This window comes from Macrotis lagotis, chromosome 4 (assembly GCF_037893015.1).
Source record: "Macrotis lagotis isolate mMagLag1 chromosome 4, bilby.v1.9.chrom.fasta, whole genome shotgun sequence".
Lineage (NCBI taxonomy): Eukaryota > Metazoa > Chordata > Mammalia > Peramelemorphia > Peramelidae > Macrotis > Macrotis lagotis.
The window spans coordinates 174,555,627-174,581,219 of record NC_133661.1 but is presented as its reverse complement, the minus strand read 5'-3'; the positions used below and the strand labels follow the sequence as shown (position 1 = coordinate 174,581,219).

At 35.5% G+C, this 25,593-nt stretch overlaps 1 protein-coding gene across 11 annotated transcripts in view; it reads right to left on the bottom strand.

The window, feature by feature from the left end:
* The window catches only part of ATP8B4 (ATPase phospholipid transporting 8B4 (putative)), a 437,330-nt gene that overhangs the window by 5,015 nt on the left and 406,722 nt on the right, over window positions 1-25,593 (bottom strand). For all 11 annotated transcript variants that reach the window (XM_074234707.1, XM_074234704.1, XM_074234702.1 and 8 more), the window contains 4 exons: window positions 16,380-16,463; window positions 14,320-14,565; window positions 4,411-4,549; window positions 802-932 (listed from right to left, as the gene is read on the bottom strand). In XM_074234707.1, the coding sequence (XP_074090808.1) occupies window positions 802-932; window positions 4,411-4,549; window positions 14,320-14,565; window positions 16,380-16,463 (600 nt within the window). The remainder of the gene's footprint in view (window positions 1-801; window positions 933-4,410; window positions 4,550-14,319; window positions 14,566-16,379; window positions 16,464-25,593) is intronic.

Sequence of the window (25,593 nt, the reverse complement as noted above, 5' to 3'; positions counted from 1 at the left end):
ACATTCAAAAATAAAATTAACCCTGCCTTTGAGGACTTTACAATCTAGTAGGATCCAGGGCCAAGAATGAAAACAGGATAGGACTTAAAGGAGTAGATTTGTTTTTTTTCTTTGAGGAATTTCGTCCATCAACACAGGTTGGCACCTTCTTTGCAACTTGAAAGCTTTAGCGTTGCCTGGAATACTGAAAAATTACGTGACTTGCCCTATGTCACAGAGTCAGGATGAGTCAGAGGTAAAACTCAAACCCAAGCCTTCTTGATTCTAATGTCAGCCCTCTATTCATTATATCATGCTGCTTCAGAAAATATAAATATGAAAATAATTAAGATTAGTGATAAAAGGTGAAGAAGAAAGCCAAATAGGTAAGAAACATTTGAGAAAGTAAAGATGACTAAGAGATGGGAATTAAGGGTAATGGGGAGGATTCAAGTGGAAGGGATCCTCTAAGGCTTCATGGAAGAAATTATACCTGAACTTGATCTTAAAGTCAAGGAAAGGATGGAAAACAAACCAAGAACCAACTTACTAAATATATGTTGTTGTTTCTTTGTGCCCAATTCTTCCTGTCCTCCTCTGGGATTTTCTTGATAAAGATACTGAAATAGTTTGCCATTTACCTCTTCAGCTTATTTTCCAGATGAAACTGTTTGCATGCCATGCCCATGTCATACATGTCATTACATGTCATACAGCTAATAAGAGTCTGAGGTCCATTCGAACTCAGGTCTTCCTGACACCATGTTCACCACTCTATTCACTATTTGCATTTATTAAATATATAACCACAACCAAACCTACCTGATCACTCAGAGTTGGATATAAGTCCAACTTCAAAAATCTGAATGTTATCACAGGCATAACAGAAACCACTGTTGTCAAAAGAATGACCAACCAAATGTTTTTCTGGTTTAAGGAATGGCGCGCGTTTCCTATCAAGAAAGAAAATTAAATATTGATTAGTTAAGAAACATAAGAATGTAACCAGATGAATAAATTCTATCTGCAATTATAAGTCACTTCCTTCTCTGGCCACCTTAATAAAGAACTATATAAGAGGTCAATTAGATTTTGCTCTGTGACCTGTGGAGTAAGGTATATGTTGGGTTTTGGGGGGGTTTTGTCTTTTTTGTTTTTTGCCATGGGCAGACTACTCCTGGTAACTGGCAAGTGTGTGACATCATGAGAATTTGTGCAGCAAAAGCTGAAATAGTTATTCAAAGCTAAGTTGGGCGTGTTTGAGACCAGGGATAGCCTAGCCTTACCTTTAAGTTAGGCTTGCCTGAAAAATTCTACCATTTGCAAACTATTTTCCATCAATGTACATTTATTATTATAAAAAACTATAATTAATTCAACATGAAACAAACCTCATAATCAAAACTCTCCCATCCAAAATTTAGAAAGTACATGGCAGATGCAGACGTAATCTCAAATAATGGTCTTGATATTTTGCTGAACTCATAGAAAAGTTTGTTCTCATATACCGTGGGGTTGATGTCTTCCATTCCCTACTAACCAATCTTGAAGACTTGGCTCAAGAAGATTCTTACCCTTTTCATGTTTGTTTGTTATATTTTAAAATAAAGAGCATCATGGAATTAGAGGCCATTCTCTTCTGAGAATGCTAACTAGTTTGGGAAGATAGTATTCCTGCAATCAGTTGCACACACACACACACACACACACACACACATACACACACTTTTTTAAGTTATCCCCATTAAGTAATAAGATTGATTTTGACTTTTAGATGTTATCAGGTTTTAGGAGCAGGTACCCCTTATGCTTAGGTCATACAAACAAGCACACTTTATTGGTTTTCTAGTGATTTAGGATGATGCTAGGCATTAGCTAAGTCTCTTTGAATTCCCAAGGTGGTAGCACCATTTAAATGGACATTGGCTATGGAGGCTTGACTAAATGACAGGTATGTCTGATTCTGCAGACTCTGGGAGGAAGACTCAGTCGACCAAATTGCAGCTGGCTCCAGCTGTTTTCAGATGTGGGCATAAACAAACTTGACTCAAGAAATTAATGATTCTCTGAGATCCTTGATGCTTAGTGCCCTCAGGCATGCCTGGAAAAAACAAGATTCACTTGAAAACCACACTCCTGCTTGCATTTGGCTACTAAGAAGAATTTTTTTTTTTTTAAATTCAATGTTGATCTAACTTTTGAAAAGTCTCATTGGGGCTCAGTAATTAATTCCTGGAATGGCATGTGCTCTGTAGCTGGAAAAGGAGGCCTCAACACAAACTACGTTCTCACATCCAATCGTTCCAGTCCCATTATGCACGTTATCATGCTCTCTTAGGGCTCTGGGGCTTCTGGCCAACTCACTGAACTTTCATAACTGGCAACAACAACAACAAAAAAAACCCCAACAACTTTTTAGAAAAATAGTTTTTGTTTTACTTTCCTACTATGCTTATTCTTGTTTATAACCAACATGTCTCTCCACAGCTGGAATGCTTTGGTAAACAATAAAAGTATTAACATTACATAAAAATATCAGTGGTATAATTTAAAGATTTCCATACGCACACAGACACATTCACAAACATACAGAGTGAGGCAAATAACAATACACAGCTGAAGAATGACTAAACAATGCATTCAATTCATCCGTGTAGTTAAATGACTATTTCTTATGTTTGATAATTAAATTAACTTTTAAGACAAATAGTTGTTTTGTTGATGCTTTCTGTCTTTATATCACAGTCATCTTCTACACCCATGTAGAATAAATCTTCCTTTGTAACAAAGAAAACAATTAAGCAAAAATTTCTAATGCAGTTATTGTGTTTCATAATGTATATAATATTCTGTCTTAGTGTATATAATGAATATAATATTTTGTGGAGAAGGGGTGTTTCTTTATCTTCTCTCCAGGGAGAGGTTTTTCCATTACTCAGAGTTCAGCTTCATTTTGGTGATCTTTTGATTTATATTGCAGTAGTCATTGTATGTATTGTTTTCTTTGTTCAACTTACTTTGCTATTTATCAGCTCATCTAAATCTTCCCACATTTTCCTGAATTTGTCATATTTGTCATTTCCTACTGCATAATAATATTTAATTATATTCCTATAACAAGGTTATTTCCCCACTGTTTCCTCATTGATGAATGAGCATCCATTTCCCTCCCCCCACCCCAGCTTCTTTTCAGTCATAAGCTAGGTTGTTATGACTGTTTAGGCATATAGTGAACCTCTATTTCTGATTTTTCCCTCATTATTATATGCATGCAAGATTGATGCCATAAGAGTGCATTAATAATATTAAGAACACGTTCTCTATATAGGCCTTATAAGTTTATAAGGCACTTTCCTCACAAACCTGTGAATGTTGAATAGGAATTAAAATATGATTTTCCTTTTATATATAAGGAACCTGAGGCTCTGAGAAGTGACTTGCCTGAGAATTGAATAGTCATGCCATCAAGTATTTATTGTGTTTACTATGCTGGGGATATATAGTGTCAGGGGAACGAGGGGGAGGGGTGGGGGAGTAAAAGAAAGGGGAGGAAAGGAAAGGGGAGGAGGGGGAGAAGGGAGTGAAGAAAGGAGTAGAAATAGTTTTTAAAAAGTAGCTAAGAAATATTTTTAAATTCACTGAAAGGAGCAGAAGAAAATTCTGAAGGGGGCACAGATAAGCAGGGCAATTTCATTACTATTCTATTAAAATGAATATATACTTGAAAAAAGAGATTGTGAATAACAGTTGTAGTTTCATATATAATTCTCCTTTCTGATTTTCATATATTAAAATGTTTCTGTTTCTTAAGTTCATATTTTTGAAAAAAAATTTCAAATATAATTAATGCAGTGATCAAAGTGACCTCAGAAGATTAATATTAAATAGACCTCAGGGCAGCTAGGTGGTACAGTGGATAGATCACCAGCCCTGGAGTCAGGAAGACCTAAATTCAAAACTGACCTCAGACACTTAATAATTATCTAGCTGTGTGACCTTCGGCAAGTCACTTAATCCCATTGCCTTGCAAAAAAGCCCTAAAAATATATATATATATATATATATATATATATATATATATATATATATATATATATATATATATATGTTAAATAGACCTCTTGTCTCTTTGCAGGAAGGTATTAGATAAGAGGTGTGTGGAATGCAGCATTTTCAGATAGGGTCATTTATTTTGTTTAACTATACCTCTCTGTTTTAAAAGATGGTGTACTTGAAGAGTGGGGAGAAGTCATGGGACTTCTGCTTTTTTTAATTAAATAAAATATTGAACTTTAATAATCATAACCAAGAACCATCAAAGGCTCTACCCAGTCCCATCACACCCATCAAATCATTTAATTAAGTGATTACACCATTACATCAGATACTGCATATGCATCACTAGAAAAGAAGGTTGAGCGGTTGACTTACCTACAAATGGGAACTGATTTGGAAATATATCAAAGATACCATCACTGTGCATTGTAAAGAGAATGGAGAAGTATACAGCAATGCTGCCCCAGATGAAAACATGATTAATGACTGTCCAGTAACTTGTATCCAGGGCTATCTGGAAATAAAATCAAATACAAAAGAGAGGTTTTAAATTTTAGAGATCACCATCTTACAAAGTAACATTTTTTCTTGCAATGCACTAGAACAAGTTTAAGAAAGACTTTGCCATAATCCAGTCTAATATATTTGTTGAGGAAGGGTACATATGTGACATTCAATATATACAAAGTAGATGTTTCCAACGGTCATATTTCCTAGGTTTTTACCAAATCTGTCTTGGAGTGAAACAAATTAAAATATTAATGCAAACTCAAAAATAATCAGAAAGGAAAATGGTTCTCAGCTGAAAGATGATACCCCAATCTGCTCCCCCTCCAAACTCACTGTGAGACATCTCTTTGAATAGAGACTTTGTGTTAATTCATTTAATCTAAAGACATATTAGGCTTTTAGGATCAGAGACCTAGGTCTGCAAGGAAGCATCAACATCTTCTAATCCAATCCAATCAGTTTATAGTTGAGAATACTGAGGCTCTGAGAGGGCAAGTGATTTGTCTAATATAGTAAGTGGCAAAGTTGTAATTTGAACTCAGAGCCTAGGACTTCAAGTTCAGTGGAAAAGATCAGCCCTCTTTCTGCCATACCACCATGCCTCCCTTACAAACACTTGGTTATTATTTATATGAATAATTTTGAAGATAACTATCTTTAAGATCTTTGTCTATTTGGAAAAACAAAGCCCATGTCAACAAAATACACCACCTCTCAGTTATACAGCCTTAACTGCTCATGGAAAATTTTGGAAAGATTTGGAAATTTTTAAAAATATATTTAACTAAAATTAAAGACAACCAGAGTTTGGTTTGTGGTATTAGCACTATAGACAGGCAGATTTATAACTGTAATTATACAGACCTCTGAACAACATGAGTTGTTACCAATCATAACAAGTCAGGTTTAGACAGTGAGGAAAAGTCATTAAAGTTGCTATTAAATGAAACATATTCACAGAATTTCTGAGAATTCTTATTCTATGTACTAAATACAGCAGTACTTGATTGAAGCCAAAAAATGTTGCAAATGCACATGACAGACAGTCTAGTATATTCTATAGAATGCAAAATGAACTATTTTCAGGACAACTTAGATGTCAGAGAAGATTGGTTCTATAGAGAAATTCATTCATAAAGTCTTCTTAGTCTTCCTAAGGAAGGAATGTGAAAGTTCAGCCAAGTAGCTGAGTTCACAAGTAATTAAAAATATTAATGCAAACTTAAAATAAATGAATGACATCAGAAAAGAGAATGATGCCATTGAGATATACAGTCTCATCTTCCCAGTGAAAGAGTATATCAGGAGATGGTATCTTGTTTAGACAGGCAGAACCATCTTCTACCTAATGCTCATACATGAAGATAGGCCAGGGCAAAATACTGAAGTCAGGAAAAGTTTTTTGTTTGTTTTTTACAAGGGGCAGGCCAGTGTAGCAGAAAGTAAAATGGACCTGGAATCAGATTTCCTTGTTCTCACTCTGTGTGATTCTCAAACTTATCTGATACTATTTCCTCACCATTTTCCTCCTGGTCTAGTTTCTGAATTCTGGACTTCAAAACCATGGTCTTTCTACTGCTAGTTCTTCCAGGAGCCTAGGACCTTTTCACACCTTTTCACAGTGCAAAATTCCTACAGCCACTCACCATGGAAGATCCCTCCACAAGGTCTGTCCCCCTTCTCTCATTGGTAATCTTTTCTATTTTTTTGAGGAGGGCTAAGGCTGCTATGTCTTCATTCTCCTCTGAGCCCTATTCTCTTGCTTTCCTCTGTCTTTCTAAACAATGTCCTGGCTCTGTTGACTTTCACTCCCATCTCTCCCTTCTTCAATTTTCTTTTATGTGTTGTCTTCCCCATCAGAATGTAGGCTTATAGAGACTTCTAGACATGTGTGAGCAACAAAATAGAAGACTAGACATTTTCATTGATCCTCATGACCTCTCAAACTTCTTCAAAATAAATTATGTTTCAAAGATAAAGTACCTTCATCTGTCTCCATAGTCTAAGCTCCCAAATAAACCCAGATGAATTTTTTTTAAAAACCTGAACTGAAGGTCAATGACCCTGAGTTCACTTAGTAGCCTTTACTCTCTTCCTACACTACTAGCAGTGAGGATGTACTAGCAGACACAAGGGTGTAACATAGGCTTACAATAAAACCCATTCTTACATTCTAGTCCCCACTCTTTTATTCCAATGCTGTGGAGACCCTGGTTCCAGTCTGCTTAGACAGTGCAGGACAGTCAACATGGACAGACAGAAGGACAGATAACCCTGTAGATTAGGGCCGTAAAGTTCTTTTCTTTTTTAGATTTGTCGAGGCAATGGGGTTAAGTGGCTTGCCCAAGGCCACACGGCTAGGTGATTATTAAGTGTCTGAGGTCAGATTTGAACCCAGGTACTCCTGACTCTAAGACCAGTGCTCTACCCACTGCACCACCTAGCCGCCCCTAGGGCTGTAAAGTTCTAAAATGCTCGTGCTGGACCAGAGGACTTAGGGAGGGGGCTGTTTGGCACTCCACTAAACCCGAGGGAAAGAGCTCAGAATCCAATTGAGACTAGTTCTTTCAACTCAAAGGCAATTTGGCAAAGATCTGGGTTTGTAAATCATAAATTGGTTAGCGTGGGAGGTTGAAACATTGAAATTCAGCCCCCAAGGAAATCACCTTTTATCAGAAGGGAGAAAGTGGGGAAGTCTAGGTGGTGCAGTGGATAAAGCACTGACCCTGGGGTCAGGAGCACCTGGGTTGAAATCGGGTCTTAGACACTTAATAATTACCTAGCCCTGTGGCCTTGGGCAAGCCACTTAACCCCATCTGCCTTGGGAAAAAAAACCTAAAGAAGGGAGAGAGTCAAAGAATCTGAAAAAGACTGAAATTACCAAAGATCCCAAGAAGTAGAAAATTCAAAGAGCTTGAATATAAGCAGATAAATCAACAGGGAGACATAAACAACAGAAGGAAATATGGCATCCAGATCTAGTAAATGAATTCAGACATCTATGAATAAATACTGAAAAAACAAAGGAAATCTAAACAATATTTGTTGAGACAGGAGGCCTTGTGGAATGTGAAGAGAACATGGAACCACAACACTGCTCCTGAGTTGTTCAAAAGAGAAAATGAGAATATAAGAACAGAATTAACGTCCTGAATAGCAAAAAATAATGGGGCTAAACAAAAACTGGAGATGAGAGAGAGGAGGGGAATATGAAATACAGAGAAAAGAAAGACATCATAGTATAAGTAAAACAAAATTTGATAAAATTGAAAGCAAATATGCTCACCATGAGAGCAAAACATACAGATCTCAAAGACAGGATATGTAGAGACAACCTAAGGATCATAGGTCTCCAAGAAAAACAGTACAGGACAAACACCTCAATTCCATAATACAGGAAATAATAGATGACAGCTGTTCTGAACTTCTAGACATGGGAAATGAAATATCAAATAAAAAATTTCAGAGAGCCTAGAATGGAAATCTTAGAATTATTGATTAAATGAAGAATATTGAGAATAGAGACAAGATAATTATTGTAGCCATAAATCAGAAAAAGAAGGTCTAGAGAAGGCAGAGAGAGTAAAAGAAATCCTTTTTGGAAAAGGGCCCAGAAAATGAAATTTTAAAAACTAATGACTAGAATTAGATGAAAAGGAGAAGATAAGGAAATAATCTGTCTGACTAGCTGAGAAGGAAAAAAAGAAGAGGAAGAACTGTATAATCAGAAAAAAAGCAGGAGAGAAAAGCAAAACCTTAAAGGGGTAACAAATAAGAAGGGATCAAAGATAAGGGGAAAAACAGTCCATGGGAGTTGAGTCACCTTTAAAATAATGAAGGTAACATGAGCAAAGAAACAAAGCACTGTGTTTATAACAGAAGAAGAAAAAAAATCATAATTTTAAAAATTATTTTAGAAACAGTTGGAGGAAAATTTAAATGTGAGTAGGTTAAACAATCTAATAAAATGAAAAAGTAACAAATTGGCTAAGAAAACAAAATCTTATAATCTGCTGCTTGTTTTTTTATAAAAAGACATAAAAAATGAAACAAGGAATGGAAAAAAACTACTACCCATTGAATGAATTTTTAAAAAGTTGAAATCATGCTATATAAAACAAAAACATTAAAAATAAAGAAATAAATAAGGAAACTACATCATGTGGAAAGACACTTTAGACAACAAACCAATATAAGTAATACATTTATATGTTCCAAATGTCTTAGCAACTAAATTCATAAAGGAAATATCTGAGTTTCAAGAAAACATCAACAGTAATATAACAGCAAAGGGAGATTTCAATCTCTCTCTTATTTGGAATAAGTCTAACGAAAATAAACAAAAGGGAAAATATGAAACTGAACAATTGCTATAGTATCTTCTAAGTGAGATTGTAAAAGAATATACATGTTTCTCAGTACCAACTTTTCCTAATTAGTATATAAACTAATCACAATGTCCTAATATTTTCCAGATTACCATTATTACAAGTTTTTTGATAAGAAAAGTAAACTCAATGCATGCAGGTTTACATTCCATCAATACGTTAATAAAGAATCTACTGCAATGATCTTTTTATTCAATTCTTATCTTAATTAATGATTGCTGATTGATTGTATAACAGCACTTTCTCTTCCCCTGTCAACTACTCCACTGAGTATGAGGACTTGACCTCTTCAGAAAAGCATAGCTTATATCAGGACTATCTAGTTCAGCTGATGGAGAAATATTAGTTAAACTTAAAGACCAGAGGCTTAAAGGTTTTATGTTGCAGTGGATGGAGCATTGGATTTGGGATAAGGAGATTTGAATTTAAATCCTGGCTCAGATACTATGTGACCTTGGACAAATAACTTAACCTCTATCATTTTGTCTCCTCATCTGCAAAGGGAAAAGGCTGAATTGAAGTTCTTATCCTATTTCATGCCCCGGACTTCTTTTACAGTCTGGTAAAATCTATGGATCCCTTTTCAGAAAATTATTTGTAAAAATACCAAAAATATGTAGGATGACAAATGAAATGATTTATAATAAATATACTTATCAAAATATTTTTAAAAGTTCATAGACCAGGGGCAGCTAGGTGGCACAGTGGATAAAGGATCAGCCCTACCTGAGTTCAAATCCAGCCTCAGCCACTTAATAATTACCTAGCTGTGTGGCCCTGGGCAAGCCACTTAACCCCATTTGCCTTGCAAAAACCTAAAAAATAAAAAGTTCATAGACCACAGCATGGATAGAATGAATTGCTTACCATTTAAGTTTAAAGTCTGGTTGAGATAATAGAAAAAATGGATATAACATTTAGGGAAACTTGACCAATAATCAATGATCAAGATAGCTACAATATCTTTTCATATAATATAAAAGACCAGGATCCTGAATTTCTCACAGGAATTTATTTATTTAACACTGTGCCTTTTAAAATGTGACTATAGTCTTTTAAAAACTGCAAAGTTTTTAACTCTTTATTGAAATCTATCCCTGTGGATGGTATGGCATGACTTCATTCACCTGATACACTTAGAAATGATAAGTTTAATATTAATAAATACCATGTGCAGATTAAAAACAGAAAGAAAACATTACATTGTTAAACAAAAATATTCTAATCAATTTGTAAGCATATTTTTTCTTGTATAAGAGTGAATTTTTTTCAACTATGGTAATATTGATTAACATAACACTAAAGATGAACGTAAAATCATGATGTGGTAACTAGATAGTGAAATGAAAGTGGATTTTACTTTAAATGCTTCTCAAAGATATTGACGCTAAAGCTAATTATCCAGGTAATTCCATTTTATCATTTCCAAAGTATGGAGTAATCAAGAAGCAATCCTCAAGAAGAATTTTTCTCCATATAACTGTTTTCTCACTTAGCTCATGAAATTTAATATGGCTACAAAAATTCTATTCTAATATCTTATTGTGGCAGAGATGTGATATTAGATTCTCAAGGGCTATGATAGCAGGCCATAAAGTTCTGGCAAGGTGTACCATGTTGGAAAGGGATGATGTATGTTCCTGGAGTCAAATTATCTGCTTTTTAAGGATAAATTAACCAGATGTGCAGATTCTCATGAGAAGCAGACTGGAAATTAAGCTTTTTGTAGAAGAAATCCCTTTGGCAATCTTGTGAAGTCTATGGACCTCTTCTCAGAAGAATGGTTTTAAAAACAAAGAAAAATGCATTGTATTAAAAAACAAATTATATTGAAATAGTTATCATATTATAATTTTAAAATTTCCTTAGATCCCAGGTTAAGAACTCCTGAAAATAGAAGAGTGGTTCGTAGACTGCCTGTGAATATGTATCTAGAGTTGGCTTTCTGAGATATCTAAAGAAACCAAGAAATTATTCTGTAGAATGTTTGCCTTATAGGATTCATGATTTGCAAAAGGAACTTCAAGAAGATAACCATAGTTTGTTACCAACAATCTTTTTCAGACAATAGGAGGTAGAATATTATGCCAAATAAAATCTTCCAATCTATCCTTTAATATTGAATTGCTTCAATGCAAAGTTAGATATTAATGAAAAATAATCAAAATGATGGAAAAACATCAGGTTTCAGAAGCAAGAGCAGTCCATAATCTGTACATATCATAAAAATTTTATACCTACCAATAGTTCTCAAGGGGTGTGATGTGATGAGTTTCATCAGGTGAATTAAAAATCATTTATACTGACCCTATATGGAGTTTTCTCAGCAAAGATAGGTGGTTTGCCATTTTCTTTTCCAGTTCATTTTATCAATGACAAAACTGAGGCAAACAGGATTAAGTGACTTGCCCAGAGTCACATAATTTAGTAAGTGGCTGAGGTCAAATTTGAACTCAAGAAGATGAGTCTTCCTGACTTGAGACCTGATCTCTATTTTACTCTGTCACCTAGATTTCTATTTCTGGACAGTAAGCTCCTCCAAATAAGGGACTCTTAACCTTTCAGAGCTTCCATGAATTTTAATGGAAAATGAATTACATCTTTATTTTCATTGAAATTATGCATTTCCACAGCAGCTAGGTTATAGTGGACAGAGTACCAGCCCTGAAGTCAGGAGGACCTGAGTTCAAATCCGACCTCAGACACGTAATAATTGCCTAGCTGTGTGACCCTGGGAAAGTCACTTAACCCCACTGGCCGAAATTTTTAAAAAAGTAAAAAAAAATTTAAACATTTCCTTCAATTATGCATATAGGCACATAATATCTTTTTATTACACAGAATGTGTATCTGTTCAAATCATTAATACCAAAAGCATCCATAACACACACACACATAGAAACACGCACAAACACACAATTAAGAATGCTTGTTCTTTTTTTTGTTTGTTTGTTTAGTTTTTTTTTTTTTGCAAGGCAAATGGGGTTAAGTGGCTTGCCCAAGGCCACACAGCTAGGTAATTACTAAATGTCTGAGACTAGATTTGAATCCAGGTACTCCTGACTCCAGGGCCGGTGCTTTATCCACTGCGCCACCTAACCACCCCTAAGAATGCTTGTTTGCAGATAATGTTGGGCTTTCTGCAGTAAGCCCTAGGACATTTCACAGTCTCCTAAATGAAAACTATATTCACTCAAAAGAGTTTGGCTTAACTGTCCAGAAAGGAAAAACCAAGTGGGTGAAAAACATCAATTGTTTAGATCAGGTCTTTTACCCAGAATTTTTACAGTATTCCTTTGCGAAGTTTATTGAAACATGGGAATCCCTTATTAAAATATTGGGGTTTTTTAAGTGTTTTTTTTTTTGCAAGGCAAATGGGGTTAAGCAGCTTGCCCAAGGCCACACAGCTAGATAATTATTAAGTGTCTGAGGTCAGATTTGAACTCAGGTCCTACTGACTCCATGCTCTATCCACTGTGCCACCTAGCTGCCCCAAAATATTGTTTTTAAAACACAAAGTAAAATATATAAGATTATCCCCCCCAAAAAAACCCCAATCATATTGAAATAGATTAATTTTGGGGGCAGCTAAGTAGCACAGTGGATAGAGCAATAGCACTGGAGTCAGGAGGACCTGAGTTTAAATTTGACCTCAGACACTTAATACTTAACTTGTGTGACTTTGGGCAAGTCACTTAACCCCACTTAACTACCTTGCAAAAAAAAATGAAAATGTATTTTTCCCATTCAAGTTCATGAACCTGCTAATTTAGCTGGTTGATTGGTATGTATATCTGAGCAGAAACTACAGATGAACAGACAAATGGGAATAGAATGGGATAAGAAGAAAAGTAGAATAGGTTTCATTTCAGAAATCTCAAAGGATTTTTATTGATCTCAAGTTTCTCCCTGAAATAAAGGCTTATCTTTTTAATAGTAATGTACTTCCTGAAAGCTACTTATATGAATTAGAAAGTTAAAAATCATAATGACCTAGAATTTAAATATCACCTGCTATGCATTAAGCACAATGCTAATCATTTTACACATGTTATAATAATATAATTATAATAATATAATAATATTTGAACTATCATAGAATTAATGTTGTAGATTTCCCAAAGGGCAAGAAGGAATACTTATTGGGCAATAAATGTAACATGACATATTATCAGTGTAGAAAGGGGTGTCATAATGGTGGTATGAAAGATATAGACAAAAATCTAGAACACTAGAAAGCTAAGTAGACTGGTTTTGGAATAAGGATAAGGATATGTGTCAATTCATGCCTAAATGTCAAGAGGGCTAGAAAAAGGTCCCTAGGCAATGGTTAGATAGGTACCTAACTAGGTAGGAACACATTGAGAAGAACTGAATAAGATGAGAAGGCATGGAAGGATTGAGGTCTGTATTGTTAGAGAGAGTAATCACACCAATGAGATCACAAATACATGAGTGTCAAAGTGGATACAGTAATATTAACCATTCCTCTCCTTGCACTTTCATTTGCTAGGAAATTAATGGGTCTTTGGTAAGAAACCTGCACATTTTACCTTATCAATCTGAAGATAAATGTTCTATCAGTATGATACAGCTTTTCTCCTAAGATACTAAAATGACCTAGAAGAATTCCTCATCATCTCAAGATAGATAGGCAGATATGGATATAAATATACATATACATGCATGTATATAAATATATACATATAAACATACATATATATGTACATATATTATTGCTACTGCTATAAACTAGTAATATACAGTCAAAGACTATATTCTCACTCTAAATCCACATTAAACCCCAAATCATGATGGATAATAAAGACCTGGAATCTTCAACAATTAACTATTTAAAGCTAGAAGGAATCCAAGATATAAGCTAATACAACCTGGTCATTTTACAGATGAGAAGGCTGCAATTGCTTTACCTGTAAAGAGAAATTATATGATTTTTTTCAAAGTCACATACTTGTAGAAGCAGGATTCAAACACAAGTTTTCTGCCTAGAATTATAAATTCAGAGTCATTTTTTCCCTTAACTGTATATTCCAATTCCAAAAAAAGTTCTGTACAGGTTCCCTCCAACATGCTTGCCTAATACTGATTTCTGCTCTCCTGTGTTAGTTTGTTCAAGTTTTTTTTTTAATGTTTCTCATTTTCAAAATTATAGCTAAAAAATCACTAGGGTATTTCTTAAGATAATTTTTTCTCCAAATATTCAAAATTATAGCTATAAAACAAAGTAAAGTGTTTCTTAAAATAATTTGTTTTTCTCAGATAGAAGAGTAAATATTACAAGACTGCCATGGAATATTTGAAAAGTTTTAAATAAATAAATTTAAGGTATCTTTGTCTCACCCCCTTCAAACAAGCATTGAATTACCTGTACACTAACAACAATAACTAAAGATGTAGCAATGGTGACAGCAAAGGACTGGTAATCAGCAATATGCTTCCCATCTTCACCAGTTACATTATAAAATACACCATACGGGATGAAGAAAAGAGCGAAGGAAGTGTATACTCCATGTGCAATGCAGATGAAAAATTTACGCTTGTTGAAAAGTAGATTTAATTGTCCAGGTCCATAGAGGTTGGGGTAGTCCATGCTGTTCTGCTCACTCACATCCTGTAAGGAATTAATTGAACAAGAAATTACTTTATTAGACATTGAATTAATGAAATGTAAAGGGCACAGTATGTCACTCAGTCTCTCCCAGAGTAGTGAGTGGCTCTTCAAGGACCCAACTCTTCTTTTACAATTACCTGAGCTAGACCCAGTCCAGTGAATCAGCCACTTCTTTAGAGAAAAGTGAAATACTACTAAAATGTAACCCTGTAAACTATCGGGTAGTCCTTGTTTTCTATTCAGTAGAAGATCCCTAGAATAGGTGATATTAATCCCAGGCTGGAAAACCACTTTTAGTGAAATTACAGAGAGAACCAGGCTTCAGCATGAGCTTGATAATCTTTCAGGACCCTTTCTGAACTATGATTCTAAGAAATTATTATTCTTAAATTCTCTTTTGTTCTTTAGAGACTTGTCTGGATTGGGGAATCAGGAAGACTTGAGTTCAAATACAACTCGGGTACTTTCTGTGTGTTACTAAGAAAGTCACAATCTCTTAGCATCTCAGTTTCCTCATTTTTAAAATGAAGAGGTATGGCTCATTTGAGCACTCTTTAAGGTCTCTATTATGATATTATGATTTGAAAGAGTTGTTAAAACAACCCCTAACACAGCTGATGATCTAGACAAGAGTTGCTAACTTACTCATTTCCTGGATAGAATTCTGATAAAGACCAAAGATGTCAGTAAAAAAGGTATTTGACACAATGGGGTATTTTCCCAAATTGAGCAACAGCCATCTTTCCGAGAAGCAGATCTCTGTTATTCTTCAACTCTCTACTGTTCTCAAATGCCAAGAAGAGGAAAGGAGTATGGAAATGACCATACTAACTCATTCACATAACTTTTCTTCATCACTTTACTGATCTGCAGAAATCTCCCCAAAAAACATAGTCCATAAACTTTTTAAATATATTTGGAAAATGGTTCACAAATCACTAGAAGGCCAAGAAAGAAATGAGCTCATAATATGAAGATTTGTATTTTGCAATATTTAGCTCCTGGCCAGAATATGGGACTCAGCAATCAGGTCTAATGACAGTCTGGAAAAAAATCTGGTCCCCTTGAAAATGCTTTAAAAACATTTTTAATAAATGCATACTAATTGTACATTATGAACATCTTCTGGCTGACCTTCCATTTCCCCAAAGACGGGCAGACTTTTGTATTATTTTTTCCTCCCTCCAGGAGATATCCTCCAAATCCCTAAGAGTGCCAAGAATCTACCATTTTGGCCTTGGTTCCTTTATTTCCTCTTTCAAGTAAACATAATAGAGTACTGAATTTTGGAGTCAAAAGACTTGGGTTCAAATCCTTATCCTCTCACTTAATATCACTGTTTGGATTTCCATTTCTTCATTTGTAAAATGAGAGAGTTGGATTAGGTGATTTCTGAAGTCCTTTCCAGCTCTAAATTCGTTCTCCTATGACTGTTCCCCTAGCATGGCTAATCATGATCCCAGAACTCTATTGAGAATAATACCAAATACTCCTCTTTTGGCAAGGAACTAACTTAGCTGGCTGATCAGGAAAGTTTGATTTTGAATGTTTGTCTGTTCTATTCCAACCCAGTTCTAGGATTTTTCCATCATCTTGTGGTGTTCAGGAAAGTTGAGTCTAAAAGCAAATATTCATCTAGGGACCCTTTGAGAATCTTAAAGTATCTTCTACTTAGAGAAGTATATCTGCTTCCTATCATCTTAGGATTATATTTGTGCTTCAACCATAATAGCCAGGGTGCCTAGAGTAGTATGAATTTTAAAAAAAGAATTTATTGGGTCATTAGAAACATGTAAATACAGAAAAGTACATACCTGGTCAAAAATTCCCATGGCTAATATAGGCAGTGATGTATAGACAATGTTGAAAAGGGTGATGAACCACTGATCATAAACCGTCTAAAAAGAAAAGGAAATATTCAGTATGCAACTAGCCAGCTCAATAACAGCTAAGATACATACTTTTTGCCTTGTGTGCTGAAGAAACATGGTATCCTTTATAAAATTACAACTGAAATTGCCTTCCTCATGTGGTATCCCAAATTAGTGACTCAACCATGAACCTGATTCTCTGACTCATTGTTAGGGAATGGGTTTATATAAATCTTCAGATATTACTCCTTTTTGTTTTTGAAAGTGTCAACTATTTTCCCCTACCCTATAATTCCTTAGAGGAGCTACCTGAGTCATAGCTGAAAATACGAACTGGACTTGAAATGAACAAATACTTAATAATGACAATAATAACAACAAAACATATTAATAGCATTTTAAGGATTATTAATTATTTTCCTCACACCTTTGCATGAATGGAAGGTGGCATAAGTATTACTATCCCCATTTTACAGATGATGAAACTCAGGCACAAAAAAATGTAAAGGACTAGCCTAGTATCACAAGTTCACTTGTAGAACATTTTTCAAAGTGCTTGAAATGATATGTATGAGAATTTATGAGGTAAAAGAAGGCAAGTATTCTTAGTTCTATTTTTCCAAGTAGGAAAATTCACCTAGATGATGTGAATAATAGGCTACCAAGCTCTCAGAAAGTAGTAATCAGGAAAATACTCTGTCAACTTTTTTTTTTAGTTTTTTTTGTTTTTTTTTTTTGCAAGGCAATGGGGTTAAGTGGCTTGCCCAAGGCCACACAGCTAGGTAATTATTAAGTGTCTGAGGTCAGATTTGAACTCAGGTACTCCTGACTCCAAGGCCAGTGCTCTTATCCACTGCGCCATCTAGCTGCCCCCTTTGTCAACTTTTAAATGTCATTTAGGACCATAGGGTTTTAAATAAGGACAGGACCTTAGAGGCTATTTATGGATGAAGAAACAGACATCTTAGAGGGAAAGTGACTTTCCGAGTGCCATGGATAACTGGGTATTGAACCTAGCAAATGAGGTAGATGCTAGTAGCCTCAGTCTACAGTTGAGGGCTCTGAGGAAAACAGATGTTCAGTGACTTGCACAGGGTCACATAGCCAGTAAGTATCTGAAATCACTTGAATTCAGGACTCACTGACAATAGGTCCAGTGCTCCAGCTACGGTTCCACCAGCCGAAGAGATTTATCAGTTGAGGCAGCTAGGTGATATGGTTCAGTGACTAGCCCTAAACCTGGAGTCAGGAAGACCTGAGTTTGAATTCTTGCCTCAGATACCTACTAGTTGTAGGATCCAGGTCAAAGATAAGTAGCTCTCTGGGCCCTCAGTTTCCATAACTAGAAAACAAAATGGGATGAATTCTGAAGTCCCACCAACTTTAAACCTCTAGGCTATAGTTCTATAAATAAGCCATAATCAAATCTCTAAATTCCCTAATATGTTTCTTTAAACTCAATCAATTTTTTAATTCATTATGAATATTCCATACCAAGCAATAGGTATACAAAGACAAATTTATTACCTGTACTCAAGGAATTTATAGTCTATTGGAAGACATTCTTTGTGCATCTCCCTCTACAATCTGCTTGGACTCTAATACCATCATCTTACAGAGTCTACCTCCTAGTGTTTCCTCCACTGAAGAATCCTATCTTGATCTTTTCTTCGAGACAATATCTCAATTTTTTTCTCTTCCAGTACTCATTCTCAAAATTCCTTTTCCCTCAAACATGTTATCTCTGCCAGGTGAAATGTGAATGATTGGCAGAACTTTATAATGAGTTAATGTTTTCAAGGATATGTGCATTTAAAAACAAATAGAATAAATGTTATTCTTATTTAAAAGAACTAATATCAAAGGAAGAAAGCAGAGATATTTTCAGCTGGTAAAATCTTACAGGAACCACTGCAATCATAGCAATTAATAAACATCTACCCTGCTTACACTTAAGGCCATTTCTCTAGACCAAGTAACAGGGCATTTTCCTTCACTGGATCCAACTTGCCTTAGGGCAGGATGGGAGTCCTGGTGGTTGAAATTTTTGAAATCTCTACTATAGAAATAACAAACAGCGACTGCTCTTAGTGAAAGGGCCTCAGATACATCTTATTTCCTTTATTTGGGTCTCGAAGGCCAGACACAAGAAGTTATTTTCTTGTTATTTGGCCTATGATTAGGATATGCTGCCTTAATGAATAGCATCTTCAGTGATGACTATGTGGTCCAAATAACTAGAATTACAGTGTAGTTAACTGAGAAAAAAAGGGTAAAATCTAGTTATCTTTTGTGAAAATAAAACTCAGTTAATTGGCTAAGCAGAGATTCTTTATTAAAATATCTATTATATTTGAAAAATGTAAGGCCCCTCAGTCAAAAATACAAACTGATTCCCAGTCCTTTGTCAGTCAGTAAACATTTCCTGCTCTGTTTCTGGCATAGTATGAAATGCTAGAGATATAAAGGCAATCCCACAGGAGCTCACAGTTCAATGAGAAAGACTACGTGCAAATAACTATGCACTAATACTCCATATACATGATAAACTGGAGATAATCAACAGAAGGAAGCTATTGCATTATATGGGATCAGGAAAGGCTTCCTGCAGTAAGTGGGATTTTAGCTAGGACTTGACAGATGCCAGAAAAACCAGGAAGTGAAGATGAGGTGGTAGAGAATTCCAGATAACAAATACAGTCTATGAAATGTCTCTGAGAAAATATCCTGTATTATAGAAACAGCAGTTACAAGATGGTGAAAATAAAAGGGGGGGAGAAATAGAGTAAGTTAAGTATTACATGTTTCTTATAGAACTATCTCCTAACCTTAAACACTATCTGAACTACATCCACATCATTATTTCCATAGGAGCTACTGTGGGCAAGTCATGTAGTGAGAATGAGGCCATAAACAGTGTCAAGGTAAAATAACAGGACCCATGAGATATTTTTTTTAATTTAGCTTTTTTTAATTCATGGAATGAAACAAGCATTTTTTTCTATCACATGGTATAATAAAAATGATTGCACATGAAATTGCAAATCTACCATTTCATTTATCATTCCTTTAAATAGGCAACAAAATTATCATGTAATTCATTTTCTTTGTTTTTCTTTTTTACCCCCCTCCATACCCAAGATATAGCCACAATTAGAATAGGCAAATATATGTATATTACATGTAATATGCATATTATATATATATCTATATCTTTATATGTATAATGCAAAATTCTTTACATACTTCTATTTATCAGAAAGTGCAGAGAGTGTCTTCAAATGTCTTTTATACTTGATTTGGATATTTATAATGGCATAGAACATATAATAGTATATTTATAATACTATTATAAACCCATGAGATATTAAAAGAAGCAGAAGGAATTCTTCAATATTTTGAATCTTCTATGGAGAATTTATAGAAACATATGGTTGAGAATTACATAGGATGAGAAAACCTGGACAAATTTCAGTCAGTAGCAGTGAAAGGGAATAGTCTACTGATGAGATCATGAATTCATCTAAGTATTTAAGAACCATCAGAATAAGATTAAAAGGAAAATGACTAAACCAATGCAATTAGGTACTCTTACCACTAATCTTTATGTATCATCATTCATGCTTAAACTAAACTGATCTCCCCACTTCCACTTGTGCCCTAGGTTTAAGTGGAACTAATTCATACTTAATTGTTTAATTTTGAGTCAAAATTTTTTCCAGAATGTATATACAAGAGTACTTTTTGAGGTTTAATGTTCAATCAGGTGTCAAAAATCTCTGCAGTTTTTCTTATGCAAAGAGATCTCTTCCTATAGTATTTTCTTTCATTTGCATTTCCAGAAAATACATGTTCTTAACCTTTGCTCCTTCTCAGGTCTAAAAACAAACCCAAGTGAGTAGAACAAGGCAGCAAACTGATGTAGCTGATCAGTGTAAAAGCTGTGGTTTTTCTTTTTTTTCTTGTTGAAAGATGTGCCTAGCTGCACTTATTTTCTATTTGAAAAGGTTTCCTTCTTTCCTATTCTGGTACTTCTCTTGCAAATAACTGAACTTCTTTATTAAGTAGCAAGTAAGAAATTAACCTATTCTGCCAGTGTCCTTTCCAAATAATAATAATAATAGTTAATTTTCATTAGAGTGGCATAGTGGAGAGAGTATAGTGTTTAGAGTCAGCTTTCTGAATCCAAATCTGGTCTCAGATATTTATTAGCTGTTTGATCCTGGGCAAGTCACTTAATCCTGTTTGTATCAGTTCCTGATCTGTAAAATGAACTAGAGAAAACAGGAAGGAAATGACTAAACCACAACCCAAAAACTTTTATTATGTAGCATTTCAAGATTTGCAAAACAAACATCTGCTATTTCATTTGCCCTTTACATAACCTCTTTGAGATATCTTAATATGACCATTTTACAGATGAATTAACTGAGGCAAGTGGCTTACCTAACTTCACATGGCTAATAAGCATCAGAGGCAGGAGCTAAAATCCAGACTTACTGACCTTATGCCAGCACTCTATCTCAGAACTATATTTACCCAAATTTAACTTTGAAAAGTTATTGTTCAAATCCTGGTTCAATCTCTTACTAGCTGTGTGACTCCAGGTAAGTCACTTAACCTAATTTGCCTCAGTTTCCTCATTTGTAAAACAAGCTGAAGAAGGAAATGGCAATTTCTTTTCTGGGCAATCTTTGCCCTGAAAATTTCAAATGAGGACATAAAAAGTCTGATAAAGACTGAAAAAGACCGAATGATTTTAAAAAATACATTTAAATTGAATTTGCTGTGATTTCTAAACAGTTACAAAGTAGTTTGAATTCTCCCCAGAGGCCCTTGGTGCCAATTGACTGGATGAATTTGTAGGCCAGGTGATGTCCACTGCATCCTTCGCTTTGCTCTATGATATAGAAGAAAGCTATATTACAACAACTTTTCCCCCCCTTAGAAAACATGTGTCATTTAGGAAAACACGTTGTGGAATAAAGATGAGGTGCTCAGCTTCAGCACATCTGTTATTTATTTGTGCAATTAGCAGTAATACACTAGCAAAATCCAGGAGGAATGATCTAGAGCTTAACACAGAGTTCTCTTCTTCCTGGATTTTCTACAAACCACATCTGTAAAGAGATCTGGAGATCAATGAGCCCAGGGTGGGACTAGATTACAGGTAACCCAAATCAATGAAGTCATCAAAGCCTTGAGGTTAGTCTCACTATTTCATGTCACTTTCCAAACTTTTCATTGTGATTTTTCTTATATTGTTTGACATGACCAAAGTTTTTATGACTTGACAAGATAATTGTTTCCATATCAGAGCAAGATAAAACACACACACATACACACACATACACACACACACACACACACACACAAACACACACAGAGCCCTGTATCTTATTGACAATGATAAATTTTCATCAGATAATCTCATTTCAAAAGTACACAGTGCCAGTAGTTACATAGTTTTATACATAAATTTCCTAAATAAGGACTCAACCAATTTCTTGGCACAAGCCTTGGGGGGACAGCTCATATTTATTAAGAAGCTTGAGGGCACAGGGTGCTTTTAAAATAAATCAAAGCCATAAATAGTGAACAAGAGTCCACGGTGGACTTTGTCAAAATCATGGGAGGCTGCAACAATCCATCAGGATGAGGCGTGCACCTTAAAAGGATCCATGGTTCAGTGTAGAGACTTATCTGACATTTATCCAAACCCCTCTGGTCTGGAAATCTGGCTGGAAATCTCATGAGGTCAGATTATATTTTACTTTGTCTCATCAATGGGAGTGTGGTTGGAGTGTTTGAGGGCAGAAATTGGCCCCAAGTTTCCAGATACTACAAGGTTATGTGCGCAGAGCCAAGCCTGAGCTTTTCTTAATGCCCAAACTATGGGGGAGACAGACCCCAAGGGCATCAATCCTTTGTAGGACATTTCCTTCCCTTTCTACAGACATATCATAATAGCTTTCCCCAGACATTGCTATTTTTGATTCTGTGTTTTAAAAAAAAAACATCTAGAGGGGTGGGGAAGTCAAAAACATGTTGACATTATTTTTTCCATTTTTCAGCTTAATCAAGATTTGTGGCAATTTAGCATGGAAAGAACATTATAGTAGGAGTTAGGAGTCTCAGGTTCTTATCTCAACCTCAACCAGTAATAGGCTCTGTGACCTTGCAGCATAGATGATACTTTCTTTAGATGCATATAAAGGATCATAGAATCAGAGATAATAGGGATCATTTATTCAACCCATTCATTTTATAGAGGAAAAAACTGAGGACAAAGGGTAAATGATTTGCCCAGGGTCACATAAGAAGGATCTATCTAAACCTATGTCTTCTTGCCCTAAAGTCTAGTGCTCTATCCAGTATCCAATACTGCCTCTAGGTTAAGCAGTTTCCACACTTCATAAAATGGGCGATAGGGGGTGGGAGATGGGGGAAGAGAAAAAACAGACTACATTACTTCAAAGATTCCATCTAGCTTTAACATGAAATGATTTTATGATTCTAACTCAGTTGCACTTGGTGGTCATGCATAATAGATCCTCTCTACCTCTACTTAATATTCAACAGCCTTCTGCTGATTCTTCTTCTTTCCCCCTTCTCACTTCTAAAAGTAAATGATGTCCCACAAGTTGATTACTGGAAACTAAATGCTCAAGGTCCATAACATATGACCATCCCTCTGAGTTCTTCTAGTTTCCTTGCCTCCAGGAAACAGACAGCAAGCCCCACTCCAATGACCATCTCAGAGGCTTGCATGCCACAATCATCCAAGTACATTTCAAGAATTCACATCTGCAGCAGCCCACCTACAAGGCCAGGCTCTTGGCTGGGATGTTCTGGAGCCCAGCATCAAAGAACAATGGCCAGTGATCAAATTCTGCAGGATTAAAGAGGCAGTCCAAGGTAGGAAAGAAATACCACATGCCACTTCGTTAAGTAATTAAACTGCTCTTTTTAAAGTCAACATTGTGTCTATTTTTTTTAAGCTCGTTCTGTTTACATTTATTCCAGTGTTTTTCAGCAGCAATGTGGATTACCTCAAAGCAATTTGTTGAGATGCACATGAAAGAAATATTTACTGTAGGTGTTTATGAATCATGGTGGGTTTTGGTAGGTTTGGTCTATTGTTCTATAATAGACCCTGCCAAATGGCTATTCTAATAATAAGTTCACTTGAGAAAAGGAAACTATTGTTGGGAAACAAGAGAAAGGGGTAATCAGAGCATTGTTCAATATCCCTTGACATTCCGAGGCTACGGTCATGGGGTTCCAACTCCAGTATGCTCAGTTCTCAGATTGCATGTGTAAGACTTGCTCCTCTCAGGATAAGACAGCAAAAGTGACTGGAAATTGGAACTGTGACTACCCAAGGAGGGCCTCTAAACAGATGCTTATTATTACCCAATCTGCTGGAGCTTGCAGTTTTACTTACTACTAGCTCCATTTTGTTATGGGACTTTCAACTCCACTAAAGAAACTTGGTAGAGGGATGGCAGAAGGTAGAAAAAAGGGGGATTTTGCTGAAAATTTGTAAAAAGGATAATGATATAGATTGCTGACATTAATTAACTGGAAAAGAAGGAAAATGGTGTTCCAGTGGGCTCAAGAGATCTCAAAAGCCTAGTTACCAAGCATATCACCAGATTCTCCAAAACTAATACAATGAATTTTTTTAGGAAGAAAATGTGAAAAAAAAGAAAAATATTACTTTAAAAATATCCTCCATTAAAAACCACTTTCCAGGGATGGCTAGATGGTGCAGTGGATAGAGCACTGGCCTTGGAGTCAGGAAAACCTGAGTTCAAATGTAACCCCAGATAATTAATGATTACCTAGCTGTGTGGCCTTGGACAAGCCACTTAACCCCATTGCCTTGCAAAAACCTAAAATAAACCCACTTCCCTCTTCAATCTAAGTATCTTTCTCCATTCATCCCCTTCTCTTCCTTCCCCTCTATTTTTCAAAGTTAGAGATAACAATAAAGAAAGGAAGCCAAAATATTTTCCAGTCCACCTTGTTGCAAACCAGGATTTGGTGATGAAAAATAGGAGGTAAAGGAGGGAGAAAGCAATCATTGCTGAGCCTTTGCTCACACCTAGAGCTTTGTTTTTCCGTCCTTCTACTTTTACTTCTTCCCACCATCTGGTGAGCAGAGAAGGGACCATGGAACTTCTGCCAACAGTTCAACTGCTTCTTCTTTGCATGAACAAATCCCAAAAGATGTTGTTCCTTGGTAATAATCTTTGTGGCAAATGCCACAACCATCATATTCTACTTATATGATGGGGAAAGGTGAGGTAAGTGATTCAAATGACCCCAAAGGAAATTATTTTCATTTAACTGGGGGTAGTTGGGTGTGGACTCTTCACTGACAGCTAATCCCTGAACATATTTTCCTAAATGCACAACACATTCTCTACATTGGTCCTGCTAATATAGTGACATACCTTCTAGAAGTATAGAAAATAAAAGCAAAGAACTAATATTCATGTGATCAAAATATCTGAATTCCAAGACTATTACTCTTGTCCGAATAATCTATTTAACAAAAGTTACAATCAATGACATATGTCTTTAAAGTATGAGGGCAGCATGAGATGATAGCAATATAGATTTAAAGAAGAGGGGATGACAGGGAAACTATACAGTCCAGTCTCTCATTTTGTACTTGAGGAAACCAAGGCCCAGGGAAGTTAAATGACTTGTCAATGGTTATAAAGGTAAGTGTCAAGAGTCATTATGTGAATCCAGATTCTTGGTTTACAGAGTCAGTGAGCTTTGTCTTATACCATGTTTGCTTCCCACCCCCAAAGCCTACTCTTTACTGAGCTATTATAGATGAAGCCTTGAATTGAAAAGAAGTTGTTACCCAGTTTCTATTTTTAGTTCTGATATATGTGACCTTGAGCCAGTCATAAGATAATAACCCTTTAGGATTGAAACAGACCTCACAAAATGAGAGGAGCAAGGCTCCTTCCAGTTCTAACATTCCATAATTGTAACAACTGAGAATTTTAAAATATTTTCCAAAATTTTACATTCCAGCAATTCCAAATCAGTCATAATCATTCAGGAATGACTAAATCCCCTCTCTAACACCACACCAATGTTCTGACATCTTTCAGCAAATGGCCATCTAAAA